Source organism: Phalacrocorax aristotelis, chromosome 2 (assembly GCF_949628215.1).
Source record: "Phalacrocorax aristotelis chromosome 2, bGulAri2.1, whole genome shotgun sequence".
In the NCBI taxonomy this organism is placed as follows: Eukaryota; Metazoa; Chordata; class Aves; order Suliformes; family Phalacrocoracidae; genus Phalacrocorax; species Phalacrocorax aristotelis.
This window is the reverse complement of record NC_134277.1, coordinates 75,351,843-75,370,647: the sequence shown is the minus strand read 5'-3', so window position 1 is coordinate 75,370,647 and position 18,805 is coordinate 75,351,843. Positions and strand designations below refer to the sequence as shown.

General features: G+C 40.7%; 1 protein-coding gene across 5 annotated transcripts in view; it reads right to left on the bottom strand.

Annotated features, from left to right (window-relative positions):
• Window positions 1-18,805, bottom strand: part of DUSP22 (dual specificity phosphatase 22) — a 92,076-nt gene that overhangs the window by 4,430 nt on the left and 68,841 nt on the right. For 4 of the 5 annotated variants that reach the window (XM_075084153.1, XM_075084152.1, XM_075084150.1 and 1 more), the window contains exons 4-6: window positions 9,578-9,627; window positions 4,089-4,163; window positions 2,206-2,377 (exon numbers count right to left, since the gene is read on the bottom strand). In XM_075084153.1, coding sequence (XP_074940254.1) covers window positions 2,206-2,377; window positions 4,089-4,163; window positions 9,578-9,627 — 297 coding nt within the window. Of the gene's footprint in view, window positions 1-2,205; window positions 2,378-4,088; window positions 4,164-9,577; window positions 9,628-12,118; window positions 12,177-18,805 lie in introns of those variants that run through there. The other variant, XM_075084154.1, reaches the window with a different exon arrangement.

Below are 18,805 nucleotides of genomic sequence, written 5' to 3'. Positions count from 1 at the left end.
GGAATGCCAAAGAAAGAATCAGGCAATGGCAGGGCAATAATGCTGGGACCTTTTCCCTGCTCATTTCCTCAGCTTCCAGCAATTTTCAGCTCAGGTATTTCTGGAGGCCAAGGAGGTATCTGCATTTGATGGCAACAAACGAATTTTTCTGCCACTTTCTGAATCCACAAATTTTTACCACAAAAGATATCTGGATGCCAACAAGCTCCATAAATACATATTGTATAAAAACCTCTCCTTTTCCTTGATTGGGACCTGCCAAGTGATAGCTCCTTCTCACAATAAAGGGAAGAGTGGAAATCATACCCATTCACTTTCTCTATTCCACTCAACTTTATAGATCTTTATCACATCCTTCTCTGTCATTTCTTTGCCAGTTGAAGAACCTGAGTCCACTTAGGCATTCCTGACAATCTTGTTGCTCTTCTCTGCAGAAGCAGCAAGTAGATACAGACCCCAGCGGTTCTGTCCCAGTGGGGATAATATTCCTGTGATCATTTTTCAAGCCTTAACTTTCATAGCTTTGTCCTGTTTGGGGCTCGTGGACAGCTTTATCCATAAGACCATTTACTAGGACATTGAGAGACAAGACCTCCCCACAGTTACTCCCTCCCATTCCTAAAAGATTTTAAGACCCTAAGTGAAATCTGAAGCCTCAGGATACCATGTGTACCCTGGTGGGAAGTTTGGAATCTGTGCCAACCATGTTATGACCTTAGCGACTAAACCCCCTCCTGTAAGGCCAAGATCTAAAGGACCCCAATTCCAGAAACCCCACAGGATACCACCCTATAGCGGCACAGCAAAACACCCGTGCTGCTGAAATCAAAAAAGTTCACACCCCTAGCAGATGGCATTATTCCACTGAAATCAGGTGTGTAAACAGACACCTGCTAAGGATGTGGTTGCTGTTAAGAGACAGTAGGAAACTACAGCCCAGCCAGTGACTACAGGTGGATATTTCTTTTTGCAACCTGCTGCCTCCCCCTCAGTGAAAAAAGGCAGAATGTGCCGTCCATGGTGGATGAAAAAAGAGAGACGTTACTGTCTTTATCAGGCTATTTGCATATAGCCTTAATTGTCATTGCTTTTAGCCCAGACCAATTAGAGTAGAAATGACTGTAAGGGAGGAAGGAGACAAGTCTGGAAAGTCCCCCTCTGACTTTTGTCTCTTTAAAATCAGTTACTCTACCATTTACACCAGTTCCAAACGATCCAGGAAACATTCAGTTAAATATTAAAAAAACGCAAATATTTACAGTTGCAAACTGCATCATGCAAAACAAATGGTAATTTCTAAACTCTGAGCTTTCTGCAGTAGAATGACAGACATGGAATAAAAAACCCCAACATCCTTTGCCTCATGTATTTTGCTTTCCAGTTTTAGTTTGCCTCTATTGTTGTTGTTGATTTTTAATAAGCACAATAGGCACAAAAACCCAGAGAACAGCAACATGCTGAGCAATGGAAAACGGAGGGGACAGCCAGAGTAGGTTATTAACATAAGTGGAAGTCGCTGATCACCCACGGGGAGCAGGTCTTTTGCGTGGGATGGCTCTTTTTAGGGCTAAGAAACAAATTTTTGTTTTATGAAAAGTACTTTTATAGTCTTACTGTTCCATCACCTTTCCTAGTCCTACAAAGCGTCCAAAGCCTATGATGACAAAAAGGGGTCAGATTTGAGACTGTTCTACATGTACTAAGTCTCAGCCACACAAGGGGGTAGAGGGAAGGAACATGACACCTAAGTCATAATGAGAACCCAGTATAACTCCTGGATAGCAAAGATTTCTGATTATGATATCTTTCCTGCTTACTATTCCAAATGAATGTGTTGGGGGGAACCCACTATTTTTATGCAACTGGTACTTATTGGTTGGTCTTTCTGCTGTGTTCTGAGCAACTCTTTCGTTTTTACTCCTCTAAAGGTGTCAGTCTTGTATTGCATCTTAGCACACATGAAACAAGCACTGGATTGAGAGCACAGCTGGGCAGGAGGTGTTTAGATGTTGTGCTTCATCTCTTCTCCCACCCAGCATTCCCTGATACCTTCGGTTCTATCCACACCTCCCCGGTGGAGCAGGCTTGGCCAAGAAGCCACTCCCTCAAAGCAAAAAATCAGGGAATCAGATAAACCACCCAGGCCACAAAATAATGAGAAGTAGCCCATGACCTGGCTTGGGGTTGTGTTACCAGTTCATTTACCTGATCAACATCATGTTTTTCAAAGTCCTGTAGCTGCCTCTGGAAGCCCATGTTAGGATTGGCACAGGATCTTGCTGCGCGGACAACAGACAGTGCATCTTCCCAACCGAAGTCTGTGATGGTCATGATGTAGGCAACCACCAATGTTACACTCCTGGAGACACCTGCAAGGCTGCATGAAAAAGCAGGTGCAATAAGTTGAAGTAGTGCTGTAAAAGCATCACATCCCAACATGACAGCAGACTGCTGTGTTGCTTGCCACAAGGAAGAAATATTGTAATATTTGAGGTAAAGGTTTTTGGTGCTGCTTTTTCAAATGTATCAGAACAAATCTGTGACAAGATGAAGTTGTTTCTGAACAATAATTCATATGAGACTGGAAAGGAAGAAAAAAGTGATAAGTCTTCACAAAAGCAGGGGACAGTGCACACATTCTAAAGATAGATTTCACAGAATCACAGACTGGTAGGGGTTGGAAGGGACCTCTGGAGATCATCTCATCCAACCCCCCTGCTTGAGCAGGCACACCCAGAGCAGGGGGCACAGTAATGTGTCCAGGTGGGTTTTGAATGTCTCCAGGGAAGGAGACTCCACACCCTCTCAGGGCAGCCTGTTCCGCTGCTCTGTCACCCTCACAGGAAAGAAGTTTCTCATATTGAGGATTTGGATTTTAATAAGCTAGAAGTAAGTCACCCACTTTCTTCTGCTTATATAGATCAGAGCAGTGAAATAAGACCATTCCCCCTCCACCACGAATAAAGGCTTCGATTTCATGGGGCTGAAATGAACTTTAACTGATCTGTTGAAGTAAGTATATCTGGTTGCTTGAGTTCCCTTCCTTTCTGCTGTCCATGCACTGTGCAACCTCAACTTCCAGGACTCCAGTTTCCCCACATGAAACGCTTGGATAGAGTAAGTATCATCCACCATTACTGGTTTGACAGCACCAGACACAAAACTCCCAACTACTGTGAGTATGAAGAATGTGTTTGAGTACCATTTGTACCAAACTTTCACCTGGCATTTTGAGAACATTTTATGCTTTTGAAATGCTTCACAAATTTAAAATACATACTTTTAAAAATTCTACCAGAGTTCAGACTAACTATCCCTCTTTTATGTACATGGAGACTGACCAAATGACTCATGCACAGCCCTATCATGAGTCAGTGGTAAACCAAGGATTTATGCTCAGGGCCTGTGTACAAGTCCAGTGTTCAAATCACGAGATGACTCTGATTCCAGATATAGACTCAGATATGTCACTTGGACATACAGCAGAGACTACAACCAATAGCATAGAACAAGAAAAACCCAGGGTGGGATTTCCTTTTCTATTCTCTACAGTCCCAGGAGCATCTCTCCAATCAGAGACTTGCTATTAAAAAAATGCAACATTTGAATGCTTCAGCAGTTTGAAGAAAAGAAAAAAAAACAAATCAATTTCTGTTGAGAGGAAATTCTTTTAACAACTCTGAAGTCACTAAAAGAGTTGTTATAGAAACTAATCAAATTATTAGGATTATGGAAATCACATTAAGAAACACAGTGATTAAAATAATGGGAAATAAATAACATCTCTGGTCAATGCATCTCTAGTCAAATCAACCCTACAGAAAGATTTGATAAGGAGAGAACGCCAAGAAGAATTTCTTGGGCTCCTTTGATCTCCAGGCAGCTGCCCACCCCAGTGACTCAAAAGTCCTAGCATGAGGCTTTAATAGCATTTGCAGATCTTCTGGGGCTCTTCAAATAAAGGGGCATTTCAGTCCAAAAGGATTTTGCTATACAATGGAGATGAACACTAACTTATTAAAATAATGAACATCCAAATCACGGTAGAGGAACCCTTAAGAACTTTTTTTAACAAGTGGTATACATACCAATGAACCAGGCAGCCTTCACCTGTAAGCCGGCACTCATGGATAAATTTGATGCTCTCTCTGAAATGCCTTGCCCTGAAAACAGAAGTAGAAGGGGAATAAAGAAAGCGCTCTATTTAGTAAAATCACTACTTAGAGAGAAATCTGTCTGAAAGCCTCACTTAACGCTGTTTCTAGAATTTAGAACTGAATACAAGCCGTACAAGGTAAAAGTTAGTGTCTGCCAATGAAACACAAAACTCACTGGCATAGTTATTCTCCACTCTAGCTGAAGAAAACTGGTATCTTATGCACTACAGTGTGATAAATATTAACAAACACTTTATTCTGATGACTATCAAGTCTGTATTTCAGTTTGTGTTTTACTTCTCTTTAAAGTAGTAACTTGACCTCACATCTCCTTGCATATGCTCAGATGTCAGTTGAAACTCAGCACAACTACATGAACAGTTTTAAGGTGTACTGACTCTCACAGAGGCATCCACGATCCACTACCCAAACTTACACTTAACTGTGACTTCACCTCCTCCTTCAAGCCATGTACTAGGACACATCTAAATGTTATGAGTTTCTTTGCAACGTGAAACCTCTCCCTTTTGTCCCTGCTATGAAAAAATTCTCAGTTCAAGCCCTAGCTTCTTCAGCTCCTTCCAGTTTCCTCCCCTCAGACGGCAGTACCCCTTCTGCCTGCCCTTATTCAGGCTGTCAGCCAACCCCTGCCTACAGCCTACCTTCTTTAAAGCAGAGGAGAAAATGTGGAGAAGACAAAGACTCAGTCTACAAACCTTAAGATTTGTACTCATCATCCTTTACACATACCTCTTCACTTTAAGTGGGACAAGTCTGAAAGAAAGCAACTGGGCAGCTGCATTCTCAGTAAATCTGCAGCATCACCTCTTTGCAATCTAGTCCCAAGTTGCTCACCCTGCCTTTCAGACTGCAAAGCCTTTGGGCCTGCCTGCAATTTATCGCAGGTGCAAGCAGCACCTCTTAGTTCAATAGAGCTGGAGTTCACTGTGGCATTTGAGAGCTCTTGCAATTTAAGCTCACAAGCAGTAGCAATGTGTGCAACACAGCCAGAGAAAAGAACTTCCTAAGGGGCAGTCAGTACCAGGCTTATTGGCAAAGACAAACCAGAAAGCACAGTGCACTCGACACCTATGAAACACAACGTCCTGTATTCAAGATGTTTCCCCTCTCAGGGTGAATATTATACCACAAGGGTGAAAAAAAAAACCTCAGCCCAGAACCAGCAGCCACACAAAAATCAGGAATACCCACATAAAAGGAAGCTTCCCTTCCTGCCCAACAGTGCAGCTGCTGATACTATAAACACACAAGACCTGGAGGAGGACAACAGTGATGCAATAGAGTGACAGTGCCTGTGGAACTTAAAGGCACCGATGTCTAAGCTGAAATAACCAAAAAGAGGGATCCCAAAGCCCAGGACTCCCTCCCTGAAGCAGTTCTTGCATCACTGGATACAACACAGAGAACACAGCTGGAGAAGACTTGAGTAACTTATTTGGTCCATCTCAAGGCACGATGCAATCCCAAGCTTTAGGATGGCATGCCAAGTCAGGATTTTGTTTCTCAAGAAACAGATCAAGTGTATGGGATCAGTGAAGAGGGACAAAGCCCTACAAATGCATTTCCACTTGGACTGCCACTCTAAAACATTTTCACTGGCTGAATTCTAACAATCATGGTGCTCAGGTCTGCCTAGGGTCACAAGCAACTTCACATAAATGAACTCAGAGGACAAATGAGATGTTGGGCTGTGTGCGCAAGAGGCACTGCTATTGCACAATGAAGGAGCGCTTATCCAAGATTGAATGGGTTTAGTCAGATGAAACTTGGTTAGGACTAGATTGACCACATCCCAATATTCGTATACACCCATTTTTTTCTTTCTCTCTAGAAAATCTGGCAAACAGCACAGCTCCAAGCACCAATGAGTTCACTTCAATGGTCTAGCACAAGTTTTGGTTAAACACTTCAATGCTTTGGTCTGATAAATATCTGTGAATGAGCATAACACCTTTGCAAGGCACTAAATATAGCTAGCAGTGAACTCCATTCACTCAGTTTTATTTGTCCTTCCTTATTGATGACATTCGGTCTGCTGAAACACTCAAGTGTGTTTACAGGCACTCATAAAAACGAGAAGAGAAATAACCAAGCTTAGAATTAGTGCTGCTCTGTAGAACCATGGCCCCTCCTCACCCGGAGTCAGAGAAAAAGGAGAAATACTCCTGCACAACCCTATGGTATCAGGGTCTCTGCTGGCTCTAGCAGACACAGTTGCCTAAACTGAAAACTAAGATCGAGGACCAGTTAGCTGTGTGGCAAGTGCCAGACAAAGAAGAATGGCAAGTCTTACATTAACCACAAAACAGTTGATTATCATCTGTAACAGGAAAGCACTTGACAAATGTGTTGATTTGCAGCCTATTTGTTGGACTGAAGTTATTTCAAGACAATTTATTACATGATATCTGGCTTTCATATCTCCCAGCTTAAAACTGGGTCCTGAACTGTATCATCTTCACAGTAGGAAAACATGACAGGAAGAATCACCGGTACAGTGCCCAAACTAGCATGTTGTAAAAGTTCTCAACTTACTCATTAGCAGGCTGGATAATCCAAAACTAGGCTAAGAGCAGAGTTATGATACCAGATCTACATATTCATTTGTTGCTAGTCATACTTCTATGAATATTATAAAGATTGAAAAAAAGCATCCAAATCAGATAGGAAGAGGCATCTTGATGTTTCTTTCCTTTGGCAATGTAAATGTCACAAAGATCCACTCAAGTTTCTTTTCTCAATAGGTTATCTAGCTTCTGTATTATCACCATTAACAGCCTGACCGTTGGAGGTTAGTTCCTTAGAAACACGTAGCCTAAGACAATTAGCTGGAACAGGGCAAAAAGGGGAGATTTGATTTCTATAGAATTAATTTTTTAGTAACAGGTTCTATAGGAGATGACACTTCTGGAGAAGTCAATGGCCCAAAGTAAAATTCTCAGAGTCCAGGGAAAACACTCATTTAACGCTTAGGAAGCACCTCGAGTCTCAAAAGCAACTGCTTGATTCCTATGCTTGGTAGAGGCAGAACAAAGAAGGAAGCTTTTGAGCTACTTTAGCGAACAGCCACATGTTAACAGGGGAATCCCTGCTGTTATTTCCCTGGCAATTCATTCCTCTGAGGACGGGAGGCCCACTGAACAAGCGTACCAGGAGTAAATGTGCATTACACACAAGAAACTAGAAGTTTCCCCTCACAAGAATTGAGCTAAAGTGAATTAAGAGCTCACAGTCCCGAAATTCAACGGGTAAAAAGGCTTTCAGTTGGACCTTATTAACCTGCCAGCAGTTGCAAAGTAGCAGCAAAGCTTCTGACAAAGTTGCTGTTGGGAGAGATAGACAAGACAGCAGTGTCTACCTGTCAGTTGTGTATGTCAAACATTGCGAAGAAAACACAAGGACCTGCAATATGGGATGCTGCTTTCTTTTTTTTTCCTGACACCACCAGAATCCCTCTTTCAAAGAAGAGGGTAGATACACAAAAATGTTGCAGAGGTACCAATTCCCTTTCCCGTTCCCCAGCTCTCCCTCCCTCCACAGAGGGCACAGGCAGTAGTAGAGTTAACTGCTCCCAGATGAGGTTGTGTCAGATCCTCACAGACTGAACAAAGACAGCTTCCTCTTGCTTTCAGAAGATTGTATGTGCAAAGCAAACAACATTCCTATTTGTGAGCATCATGATTTGATTTTACTTGAAGATCTGGACAGTATAAAGCAAAAAAGAAAAACTGGTTACTCATCAAGTTTTATTTTAAGTGATAAAATGTATCAGTATTAGAAGTAATGATATTTGCTTGCAACCACCTGATACCAAAGCAAGTATTTTAGATGCCTGCAGCATAACAGAAACAATACTCATGCAAATATTGTATCTTCTCACTGAAGCTTTAAGAGCTTTGGTACTGTGCCAGACAGTTCAAGTGCCGGAGGTGGTTTTTGAATATAACTCCTTGATATTTAACAGTGAGGGAGGTGCTGAATTGTAGATTGATTAATGTTCATCATAAATACCATCCTTTCTATTTCCATTCCCAATTGATCCAGATCTCTATTAACAAAGGAAGCACATTTGCAAACCATTTTCAGAAATGCTACAGATCTCAGAATGCCAACAAACAAGTAATATGACATGTGAATATTTCCCTCTAATCTCATTTTTTCCTTGCTAAAAGGATTTTTTAATATTTATTTATTTTTATTTATTTTAAGTATTAAGGCCTCAAAAGCTGTCCATGACAAAGGCAGTTAGCTGTATGCCTTCTCATTACAGACCTGTCTTGGAATTTAGGGTTTTGGAGTAGGTTTTGTTGTGTGTTGGGGAGGAGGGTGTGTTTGTGTGGTAGGGGTTTTTCCCCCCTTCCCCTAAAATCACGACAAACACAGAATGAAAAGGTAGAGCACCACACATCAAATGCCACACTGGAATCTTTCTAGGGTATGAGAAACACATACTCTAAAAATATCCCCCGAAAGCATGAGCCGGAATATTGCTGTGATGTGAGAGAAAAGCAGCGCTGCATTTCCTTCCGTACCTACCAGGCCTCTTTCAACTACTTGTTTCTCTACAAAACTTGGTAGCAGGATGTGGCTGAAATCCCCCTCGCCTCTCCCCAACATAAACAGTGAGCTCTAGAAGAAAGAGTTGGTCACCATCCAAGTTCTCTTACAAAACCTGTTTTGATTTCTCTTTGGAATCAAGACTTGCTATGCTCAATGGTTCATAACATTAAAACCAAGGGCACGTCAATTAGTGTTTCATGAACATTAGCAGAGATAAGAAAGAGTGAGGCTGGGACACCCTAGTTTCAGTACTTATATCCTCAAGGCAAGAGTCACCACAGGGCAGAAACTCCCTGCCGTGCCAGCCTACTACTAAGAGCAGCAGGGCTTTCTACAGCAGGTTCAAGAGTCCAGAGCAGATAGTTGCAGGGATAGTTTGCACAGTAGGCCTTTATCTTGAAGGCCCACTGTGAGCAATTTATTTCAAATCTTGAAGCACCAGGCTTCATACCTCTTTCAAATATTTTCTTTTCATAAATGGCTGGAGATAGCACTTACAAAACAGAACAGGCAAGCAAAAAGATTTACAAGAACAATGCCTAGAATAAACTGGGACTAAATTAGGAGCAGACTCACTAAGGAATTCCTGAAGTTTAAGGCCACAAATATAGAAGAGTATTTACATACTGAACCTCCTACAAACCCTTACACACAAAAAAGCAGGGTCTGAACCAAAGTGGCTGGAATGAAGAGTTACTGTGCTTTCTTAATGGATTAAAAACCACACCTGTGTAGTACTTGTGAGATCAGAATCAGATCTTGTAGCTCTTTGTAAAACAGGCATCACAGTACTGAGGGATTTTCTGGGGTTGTGTGATTTGTTTTAAAAGAAAACTTACAAGTTCTGCGAGGGTGAGTCAGCAGCAGGAATGCACAGATACTTCACTCCCTGTGTAAAGAAGCAAAAAGGAATGAGAAGAAAATATCCAAGTTAAATACATTTATCTACCACTCTGCAAGTCCTGCTTTAGACTAGTGCAGTTTTATTGACTTTGAGAAAGGCACACCATTATTCAGACAAGCAGAGATTATCTCCATGCAGCCAGATTTTAAAACAGTTTTCACATCTGCTTGGTTGCTAAGAGACCAGCACATAGCTTAGTCATGCTTATCCCAAGGCCCAACAGCAAGCTTTTTAAAAATAGAAGCATCTTTACTAAAAAGGTGTAAATTCCTTTTTCAAAATCTCATTCTTGTTACATTTCTAGAAAAACTAAGTTGCATCTTCTCCTGCCCTTCCCTTTCTCTGAACAGATGCTACAACCTAAAACTGTGATAAGCAATTTCTCTTGATCCCATGCCATCACTTTTCTTTACCTAGTTGAAAAACCAAACAAAATGCATTTCAGGGAAGAAACACGTTCATGGTATGGGTTTTGGTTTTTATTTTTTTTTGAAACTTCAGGAAGGACAACCATAAAAATCATACTTTTCCTCCACAGAGTTAGCCTCACTTTCTTACTCAGATATCATAATAAGTTACAAGATCAATTAGGGAAGTTAGATAATAATTTCTGATGCATTAATTATGTTGGTATATTTAAAACACTGCAATCATACACTACTGCTTTGCATTGTCAACGTTCATTTTAACAGTCATTTTATTTTCAAAGCTTGTTTTGCTCCTATGACTGTTAAGAACACTTCTGAAAGCATATTTAGCTAACTTCTCAAATAGGACTTCCAAGAATATAGGTTGCAGCTCAGACACACAAAAATAAAATCACTCACTGGAGGTCTTTCAACTTATCTTAGAGTTATGATTTTTTCAGATGTACTTGTAAAGATAAGGATTCACAGCAAAAGGTCCACCATAAAATGCACCTTAGTTTATCCTTTTGTAACAATGCAAACCCCTGTAATAATCCTGCATGTTGAACACACATGGAAAGTCACACATTTATCTATAAGAGACCCTTTGCCAACAAGGTGGAACAAGACATGCATCTACCAGGCATTTCATTTGCCAGCTGGGGTGGGGGGTGAAAATTTCATTGCTCAACTGTGGTGGCTACCTGAGGCAGCAACTTCTCCAACCCACCTTTGCTTTGCTGGCTCAGAAACCCCCTCTAATTTCCCCTACACACACTTTGTTACTTCACTTGCCATCTTATACCAAAGAGCAATCTTTTTTATAAGGGGTCCTGACCCCTAGCACCATGACACCCCATCAAGCTAATCCTCTGCAAGATGCATGAACTTCACCACTATGTCAGAAAGGATGTGGTGATACCTCACCCCCATCCCTTCACCACCCCTTAGACATGGGTACCAACCATTTTCTCAACCCACTAGAACCCCTTCAGCCAGCATCTTCTCCACAGCCACACAGATCCGAGAGCCTGCCCTGTCCCCACCATGCTTTACCAGACTTCCTCACGCTGACAGGCCATCCCCAGAGGCCACAACCTGAGCAGAGATGCTGCTGCTTATGGCCTTCTGGTCTGGGGAAGGCAGAGTCAGAGCAGGGAAGGCTCTGCAGACAGTGCTAAGTGTGGAGTTGGAGACGTGACAGTGCCTGACGAGGGAGAAGGCACCATCAGGACAACACCAAGCCAGTGACAGTATGTGGCATTTTGCATGAGAGCTGCGTGGCAAAATGTAGCTGAGGAGAGAGAGAATGAGAGTGAAGCCAGTTTGCAAACCAACGCAGCTTGCTGCCAGAGGCAACGCCATCAACAAGTAACAGTCCCTCCCGTCTTTTATGAGAAGGGATGCCTGCTGTGGGAAACCAAGATGGCTCCTCAGCCATAAGCCATCCCCAACAGCTTGCACAGATACATACATTTAGAAGAACAATGTAGCAGTAATACATATATTGATAGGCTGCTGAGCCAAGGATGCTAATCATATTGTGACAGATTAATTACGATAATAAGCATACTGTATGACGCATCTGAGAGGTTTTTCTTGGACGCTAGTATCACTTCAAGTGAGTCACTCCAGTAGAATGAGGGCCTGTGACCTGAAAGTAAATTTACATGCTATTCTTTCCCCCACTCAATGACACTAACTCTGCACCATGAAGGGAAAATAGGAAGAAAACTGATGATAGGAGATGGCTTAACTCTGGAGCGCACTATATGCCAGAAGGTTTGCTCCTTCAGAATACACTGATGCAAGTTGTTCCACAGATTTCAGAAGCTATGGCACATGCTGAGTGCTTGTCACAGGCTGAGTGCAGAGGGGCTTTCAGATCGTGTTCACTTTAAAAGCAGAAGTAGCACCAGCACAAGTTTAAGACCCACAATGTTCTTTTTTTTTGTCACGGCTGGCTAGTTCCCACTACCGCAAGCAAGCATGAAACTAGCCTATGAGAGACCGCACATGGTACTGAATGGCTCATCCCGAGCCTGATCCTGGAGGTCTTCGGTACTTACAATTTCCAGTGAAGCCCATAGCACTCTTTTCACTACCGTGCTTGCAAATGCTCAGCATCAGTCTATTAGCCTTATTAATATAGCTTCTCAGACAGGATATGGTTGAAGTTGCTAGAATTTGGTATTTTGACTGATGCATGTCACTTGTATGGTGTTTTTGGAAGGCTGTGGTGATGGACTCCTCCCTGTGAGGAAACAATCACACTCAACTCAGAAATAGTTAGAGGTGGGATTTCAAAAGTACTGTGCAGTGACCTAACCGGACTCCCACAAAAATCAACAGTGAAACTTTCAGTGACTTCAACCCAAGCACAGTTTGGCCAGAGTTGGTAACTCCTGAGAATCCCATCCTACCATCAAGTGTTGCCTCTCTTGGTTGAAATAGAAATGATAATAGGATCAAATATCTTTCATTATAATTGGATACCTGAAATACACAATGACACAAGATTGTACAGGGCAGGTATTAATAAGTGAGACTTCAAGGGATTTTCTGTGTAAGTACTCATGTGTTGATTTTTTGAATTAGCTGTTCCTCACATATGCTGGATAGACTCCCTTTTTTAAACCTATTGGCAATAGGAAGATACTTAGTGAACTCTGCTGACTTTTTTAAAACAAAAAACTACCCAGGATCGTAGTATTATTTGTATATTTGTGCCCCAAGACACTGCTGTCCTTCCTGTGCACATACCCTGCAGATAACATCTAAGAACTGTCCCAAAGGGACCTTTCAAAGCAGAACAGTTCATGCCCACCGAACAAGTAAATACCTACAATATTTTAGATCGAGTACTACCATGCAAGAAAGATAAGAGACATCATTATTTTATTACGTAGCGGTTTGCTTGCCATTCTGAAACTGCAAAGCATAAGATGTAAGAAGGCAACAATCAGTGAAACAGCAACTAAAACAGAGTAAGCTAAATCAAAAGATTGTTGAAGAGTCAAGCACACCAGCCCCTAGTGAAAATTTCAACAAGCTCCAAATCAGTACCTAGTCTGCAGTTTCATTAAACCACCTTGAATCTGTTTGCAAATGCAATATCCAAAGCTGAACCAAAACTGCATATTAATAAAGATGGGAAGACAAAATACAAATTTGATGTCAACCATATAGAAGCCTTCATTTATTAATTTAGTTTTAAACTAACTCTGTTTTGTTCCTTACAAATAACAATTCTCTAAAAATTATCCAGTGGAGGAAGAATTCACAGAACAACTCAAACAGGTATTGTACCATTTCACCTACACACACTAAAGTAGATGCCACAGAATAGCAAACTCATCCCAAAACATGGTATTTTTCAAAGCAAAGAGAAAAGCTTGCAATTATAAAAACTAATAAAAAGAGAAATGTTATCCTAATTCCTACATGAATACATCCACTTTATTTATTAAATACTGCTGCTATTATTATTCAAACGTTTATTCAGCTGACCTCTGTGTCAGTCGTCTTATCTCGCCAAACACCTTTTTTCCCAGATTACCCATTTTTTTAAAAAAGTCGGTTCAACCTTTTTAATTGAACAGAAGTTATTACGTTCTCAGGTAAAAACATTCCATGCATATGGAATGTGCTCAAACCCAAGCTCCTAGGACAATGAGATGCTGAACACAGCTTTCTTCTGCTCATCTCGATTCATTACTACCTTCCACTTGTTACTTTTATATCATTGCTCACTTTCCTTTCTCCACCAATCGTGTTTACCACCAAACACCCCCAACCCCCCAACACTCACACTTCTCAACTTTTTCCTTATTATTCACGTGATGATCCTTACTGACCCCCTCATCAAATAAAAGCAGCACTCCCATTTCTTTTGGTGCATTTAACCTGTTAAGATTAGCTAAAAAACAATCAGTACAATAAAATATAATTTACTTTTCTGTTTTCTGTTTCAGCAGAGTAACCACCAAAACTAGATTTCTGTCTCTTAGGCCCTGAAACTAAATGCTACAGTTAAACCGATACAGTGAGAGCTAACAAAACTAGAGCAAGTATTCCGATTTCAAGATTGTCGAAGTTGAAACAAGCGAGAGTTAAGTAAAATTTCTAAAATTCACTGTTATTTGAGAAACAATGACAACACTTGCACAATTTCATCACAGATTCTAGAACTAGGTCAGTTTTTCTACAGTGACTATTGAGGTATTACAAACAAAAAGGTTTAGGCACACGCCTATATATGCAGAGGTTTTATACTACAGTTAATGAAGTATTCATGATATCACAGTAATTTTCAAATTTCTAACTATTTTAGAGGTCAACCTACTAAGACTGGAAACTGAAGAGTTATCTCACATTTGGAAAAGTCACTAAGACTATAGAACACCTTTCTAATATGATCAGCTTTTTAAAAAGATAATTATATCTTTATTAAATCCAGTATTTCATGAAGAGCTCAGGAAATGTAACAGCCCAGTTTCTTAAAGAACACTGTTTCTATTCTACTTACCTATAATCTATTTTAAAAACTCCAGCTTCATTTTAACTAAACTTAAAACACCCAAATGCCAGTTTTAACAAGTAGAACATGTAGAACTTTGCAGTAGCAAAATGACACATCTATAGGTGCTACATGTCAGATAATGCGCCAGTGACTGAGAATAGGATCTCTGAAGAGCACACACAAATTTAATTGCACAATACCAAGACTAATTTCGACTCCGAACAGGATAAGGTGCAAAGAACAGTACTGTGAGACAAATGCAGCACCTGTATGGACGTTTGCTCCTTTCTAATGATCAAATTGGTTCTGAAGTCATTAAGAATGATACTCGGTTTGAGTACACCCTAAATCATACTAACATACAGTTTACCCATGAAAGAAAGCTGTCCAGCGATTTTTATAAAAAACTGAGTGCTTTAGCAAAACCGTATGCATAAGAATAAGAGGAAGGACTAAAAATGCTACTCATTATTTCATGTTTAGTGGGTTTTCCAAGTAATGTGTTTTACAGCTGCTGTTCAGAACATTGTCCCTGCCACTGCATACATACAACATTGCTTAGGTTCTAGTTAGCACTGGAAACCTGAATCTAGAACCCCAGATGTTAAAAGGCGAGGAGAGGGGTAAAGAGCCTCAAATTATAAAATTTCTGTTCTCCAAGGGTGGGGAGGGTGGAGAAGGCATTGTAAAAAAAAGTTGAAGAGCAGGATTGTATTTTTGGCATTAAACCCCTCTATTTAAATTTATGTAAAGATACCATCAACGACTTCCAAGAAATTTTTTTTAAACCTAAACCCCTAAACTTAAATTTGTGAACCCAGATGCAAATAGAAAGCCTCCAGCACCTGGCAAGTTCTTTCACGTTAGTCAAAAACCATGTGTTAATTTGAGTCGTCACATCAACAGATGAGGGTAGGAGGACTTATTTTTGTTTAGGGGCATTTCAGCAAAAAAGCTAAAGTGGGAAACAGCCGGCACAAAGCTTCCTCAAGCCAAACCAACGAGAATTTATCAAGGGTTTTGTCCAGTAATGCACCAAACTGAACCTGCTAAACTGAAAACCGTTCAACCGTTTGTTTGTCCTTTCAGTTACTTTCTGTAGCAATCACCATCAGTGCTGATTTTATTAATGACTCATAGAAAATACATTTGTGTTTCAGCAAAAAACAACCACTAATTGGCCTTAGTGAACACCACACAGGTTTGGTTTTGATAAATATTATAAATGAAATTGAAATTACATGAAGAATATGAACAACAGAAAGCAGGATGGTCCCACAATAAAATTTATACATTTGATTTGTGTTATCTTGAATAATACAGTAGTTTTTACAAATCATGGGGGTTTTTTGCAACATTTCTTCATGGTTTTCTTAGGAAGTAGTCTCAGCGACACTTTTCAAAAGTCCATATCATTAAGGCTGGAATGTGCCAATCACAAATATAAAGTGTCCTGTTAAAGCCCTCCTTCCCCATCTCTCCTCTGTATCACCCTTTAAGATTATAAGAGGGAAATGTCAGAGAGTTATGGATTTTACTTGTGCAAAGAGCGACACATATTTCTAATTCTAATCCTGAATTCCAGTTCTAACCTGGCTCATCTGAAGGAATGCAGAGTGTGAGAAAACACTACTGAGTTTATACTAAATGGTGGTTTCTCCCCTTTAGGACACACCAAGAATATTTACAGGACTACATACTTCAGCTGAGGAGGAGGATGTTGTTAGTCTGCCTTGACTACATGATGTATTCAAGCCCCCAGGCATGTCAGGGCATATTAGATATCTGAGCACTACCTATCGCACTTGGTCCTTGAACCCTCAAGGGGGTCTCCAAGTACTACAATAAAACAATATATCCCACCTACCTCTTTCTTTTAGGGAATGCTGGAACATGATCACTACACCTCTGGAATATGCTCAACATTGCAAGCATGGATTAACACACTCTCCACATCATCTCCTCTGCACAGAGCAGGTGAGAGCATTTGCTCTGTTCTGGTCAACACTGCATCCGAACAATGAGAAACACCAAGCATTTACTGGTCTAAACATCTCGTGCAAACAGCTTGCCACTGAAAGCTTCACACGGTCCTCATCCTCTCCTCCCTCCTCCCCATCTGCCACTACAGGAATGTGCTTCCCCTGACACAGGTAGCATGTGCTGAGCAATGCAAACAGTGAACAAACTTAGTGCATCACCACAGCAACATCTGCCAAGGGTACCCCATGATGAAGGCCTGGCTTGACTCACTTTAAAAGCCACTTTGTGGAAGTCTCTTGGAAGCTTCTTGGTGGGCTACCAAAGTAATTTTTGAAAAATTAGTCAGAGTTGCCAACTTCACACGCAGAGCCAAAGCCAGACAGGGCATTACTTCAAACTAGAGAGAATCTTCTGGTGCTGCTACACCTGAAAGAAAAATGGTAGCTATTTTGCTCAGCGTGGTCTTCTGAAACATCTCATGAGGGGAAACCCTTACCATGAAAAGGCAGCGAAACAACAGAAGAAAGTTAAGTTTTTTATTAGAAGAAGTGCTTATACACTTCCTCTTGATGGTAGTGTAAAGGCTGAAAATTGACGGCTTCCAGCACTGGTAATGTAAGAGCTCAGTGCTACAGATGGAAGTGGAGTGACTTGACTAAATTATTAATTTGCAGAGCTGAGCTTTATACAACAGCAATGATGTTGCAACATGATATTAACAACTCTGATTTGAAGGCTTTCTTGCCATCTTCCTCTTAAACAGTTCCCGTAAGTCTTTGGGCTGGATACCAAAGACAGCAGAGCCTGTGCGGAGAACATTGACCAGCCATACCCAGCAGGGTCTTATCTCATCATGTCATCTAGTGCAATTTTCATGTATGAATGACCTCCTACAGCTCAAGACTTCTGTATGCTATCCAACATCCTAACAGTTTTAATAAACTGGTGGTTCTCACTCGCTGAGCAGCATCTGTCCAGAATTAGCATACGCTTTTTTCTAAAAAAAAAAAAAAAAGCAGGGCTGATTAAGTTTCCCAATATTTCCCTATTTAGTTATTTTGTGTTGAGCAGTGGTATGCTTTAGAGTCCAGACAAATGCCTTATGGACTTGCTGTCTGTGTGAGACTATTCCTTTGGATTACAGAACCAAAGAAAGCACTATGGCAGCTTTCAGCACTTTCAGAGTTCTCAGCTGAGGGAGCTGGGGACACAACACCGGGATTTTCTCTTTTGTTTTAGCAGAGGGTAATCCCCGTTATATACACCTACAAAAAAAAAAAACAAAGTCAGTCCAGAACATGCAACCGTGAGAAGAAGGAAAGAAGTTTCCACAAACTGGTGATGGAAAGGAAGAATTATAATACTAAGAGGAGATGAGGCTATTCCCCTTCAAAGCTTCAGCAAAAGCTCCCCCATAGTTAATTTCATCACATTAAGTGCTAACAGCACATATGATAGGTTTCTACAGCAAAAACCAAAATAGCTGCAAAAATACTCTCCACAAACTATGCTAAACCAATTACTTATATTGTGCCAGATCTGCCAGTTCAGTTCATCTATAGCTTAGTTTGCTTTCCTTCTCTAAAAAACTGCATGTGTAGTCTAAAGAACATCTGTAAACATGCAAGACTCGTGCCCAGCTAAAACTGCATTAAGATTTACAACATCCACCCAGACTTAAGAAATATTAAATGAGATTCCAGATCTTAATGCAAGCTGATATGAATGCATTATCTCTATGAAGTCTGCAGGCTATGACCATTTGATCTTAAAAACATTTCTCGGTTTTAATAAGTATTCAGTCATTTAGCTCTTCACTTTCCTCCAAAGATCTGGATTTACCTGCCAGTCATGCACCTTTTTTTTAATTCATAAACTTGATCCAGCACTTCCTCTTGTGATTTCCCCAGCTGCAGCTTTCTCACCCTTACCACCTTATAAAATAGGTACATCACAGCATTCAGCAGAGAAAAAAATGGTGCAGAGAGGTTATACAGCTTCTCCATAGCATCCTTGCTTTTCTACGACTTCTATTCCACACACTTTCTGGTTCTGTTCCAGTTACAGCACCTTTTTGTTGGCTGTACTCTATTAATGCATTAGACTGCTTATTCAGGGAGTATGAAAGATAGTTCTAAGAGATCAGCACAGATTTTTAACTGTGCTCTTCCCTTTCAATTCAACTTCTTAGATACTGAGTATTTGAAACCCTACTTCTACCCTGATTGACATTTTAAAATTTGCAAGGAAA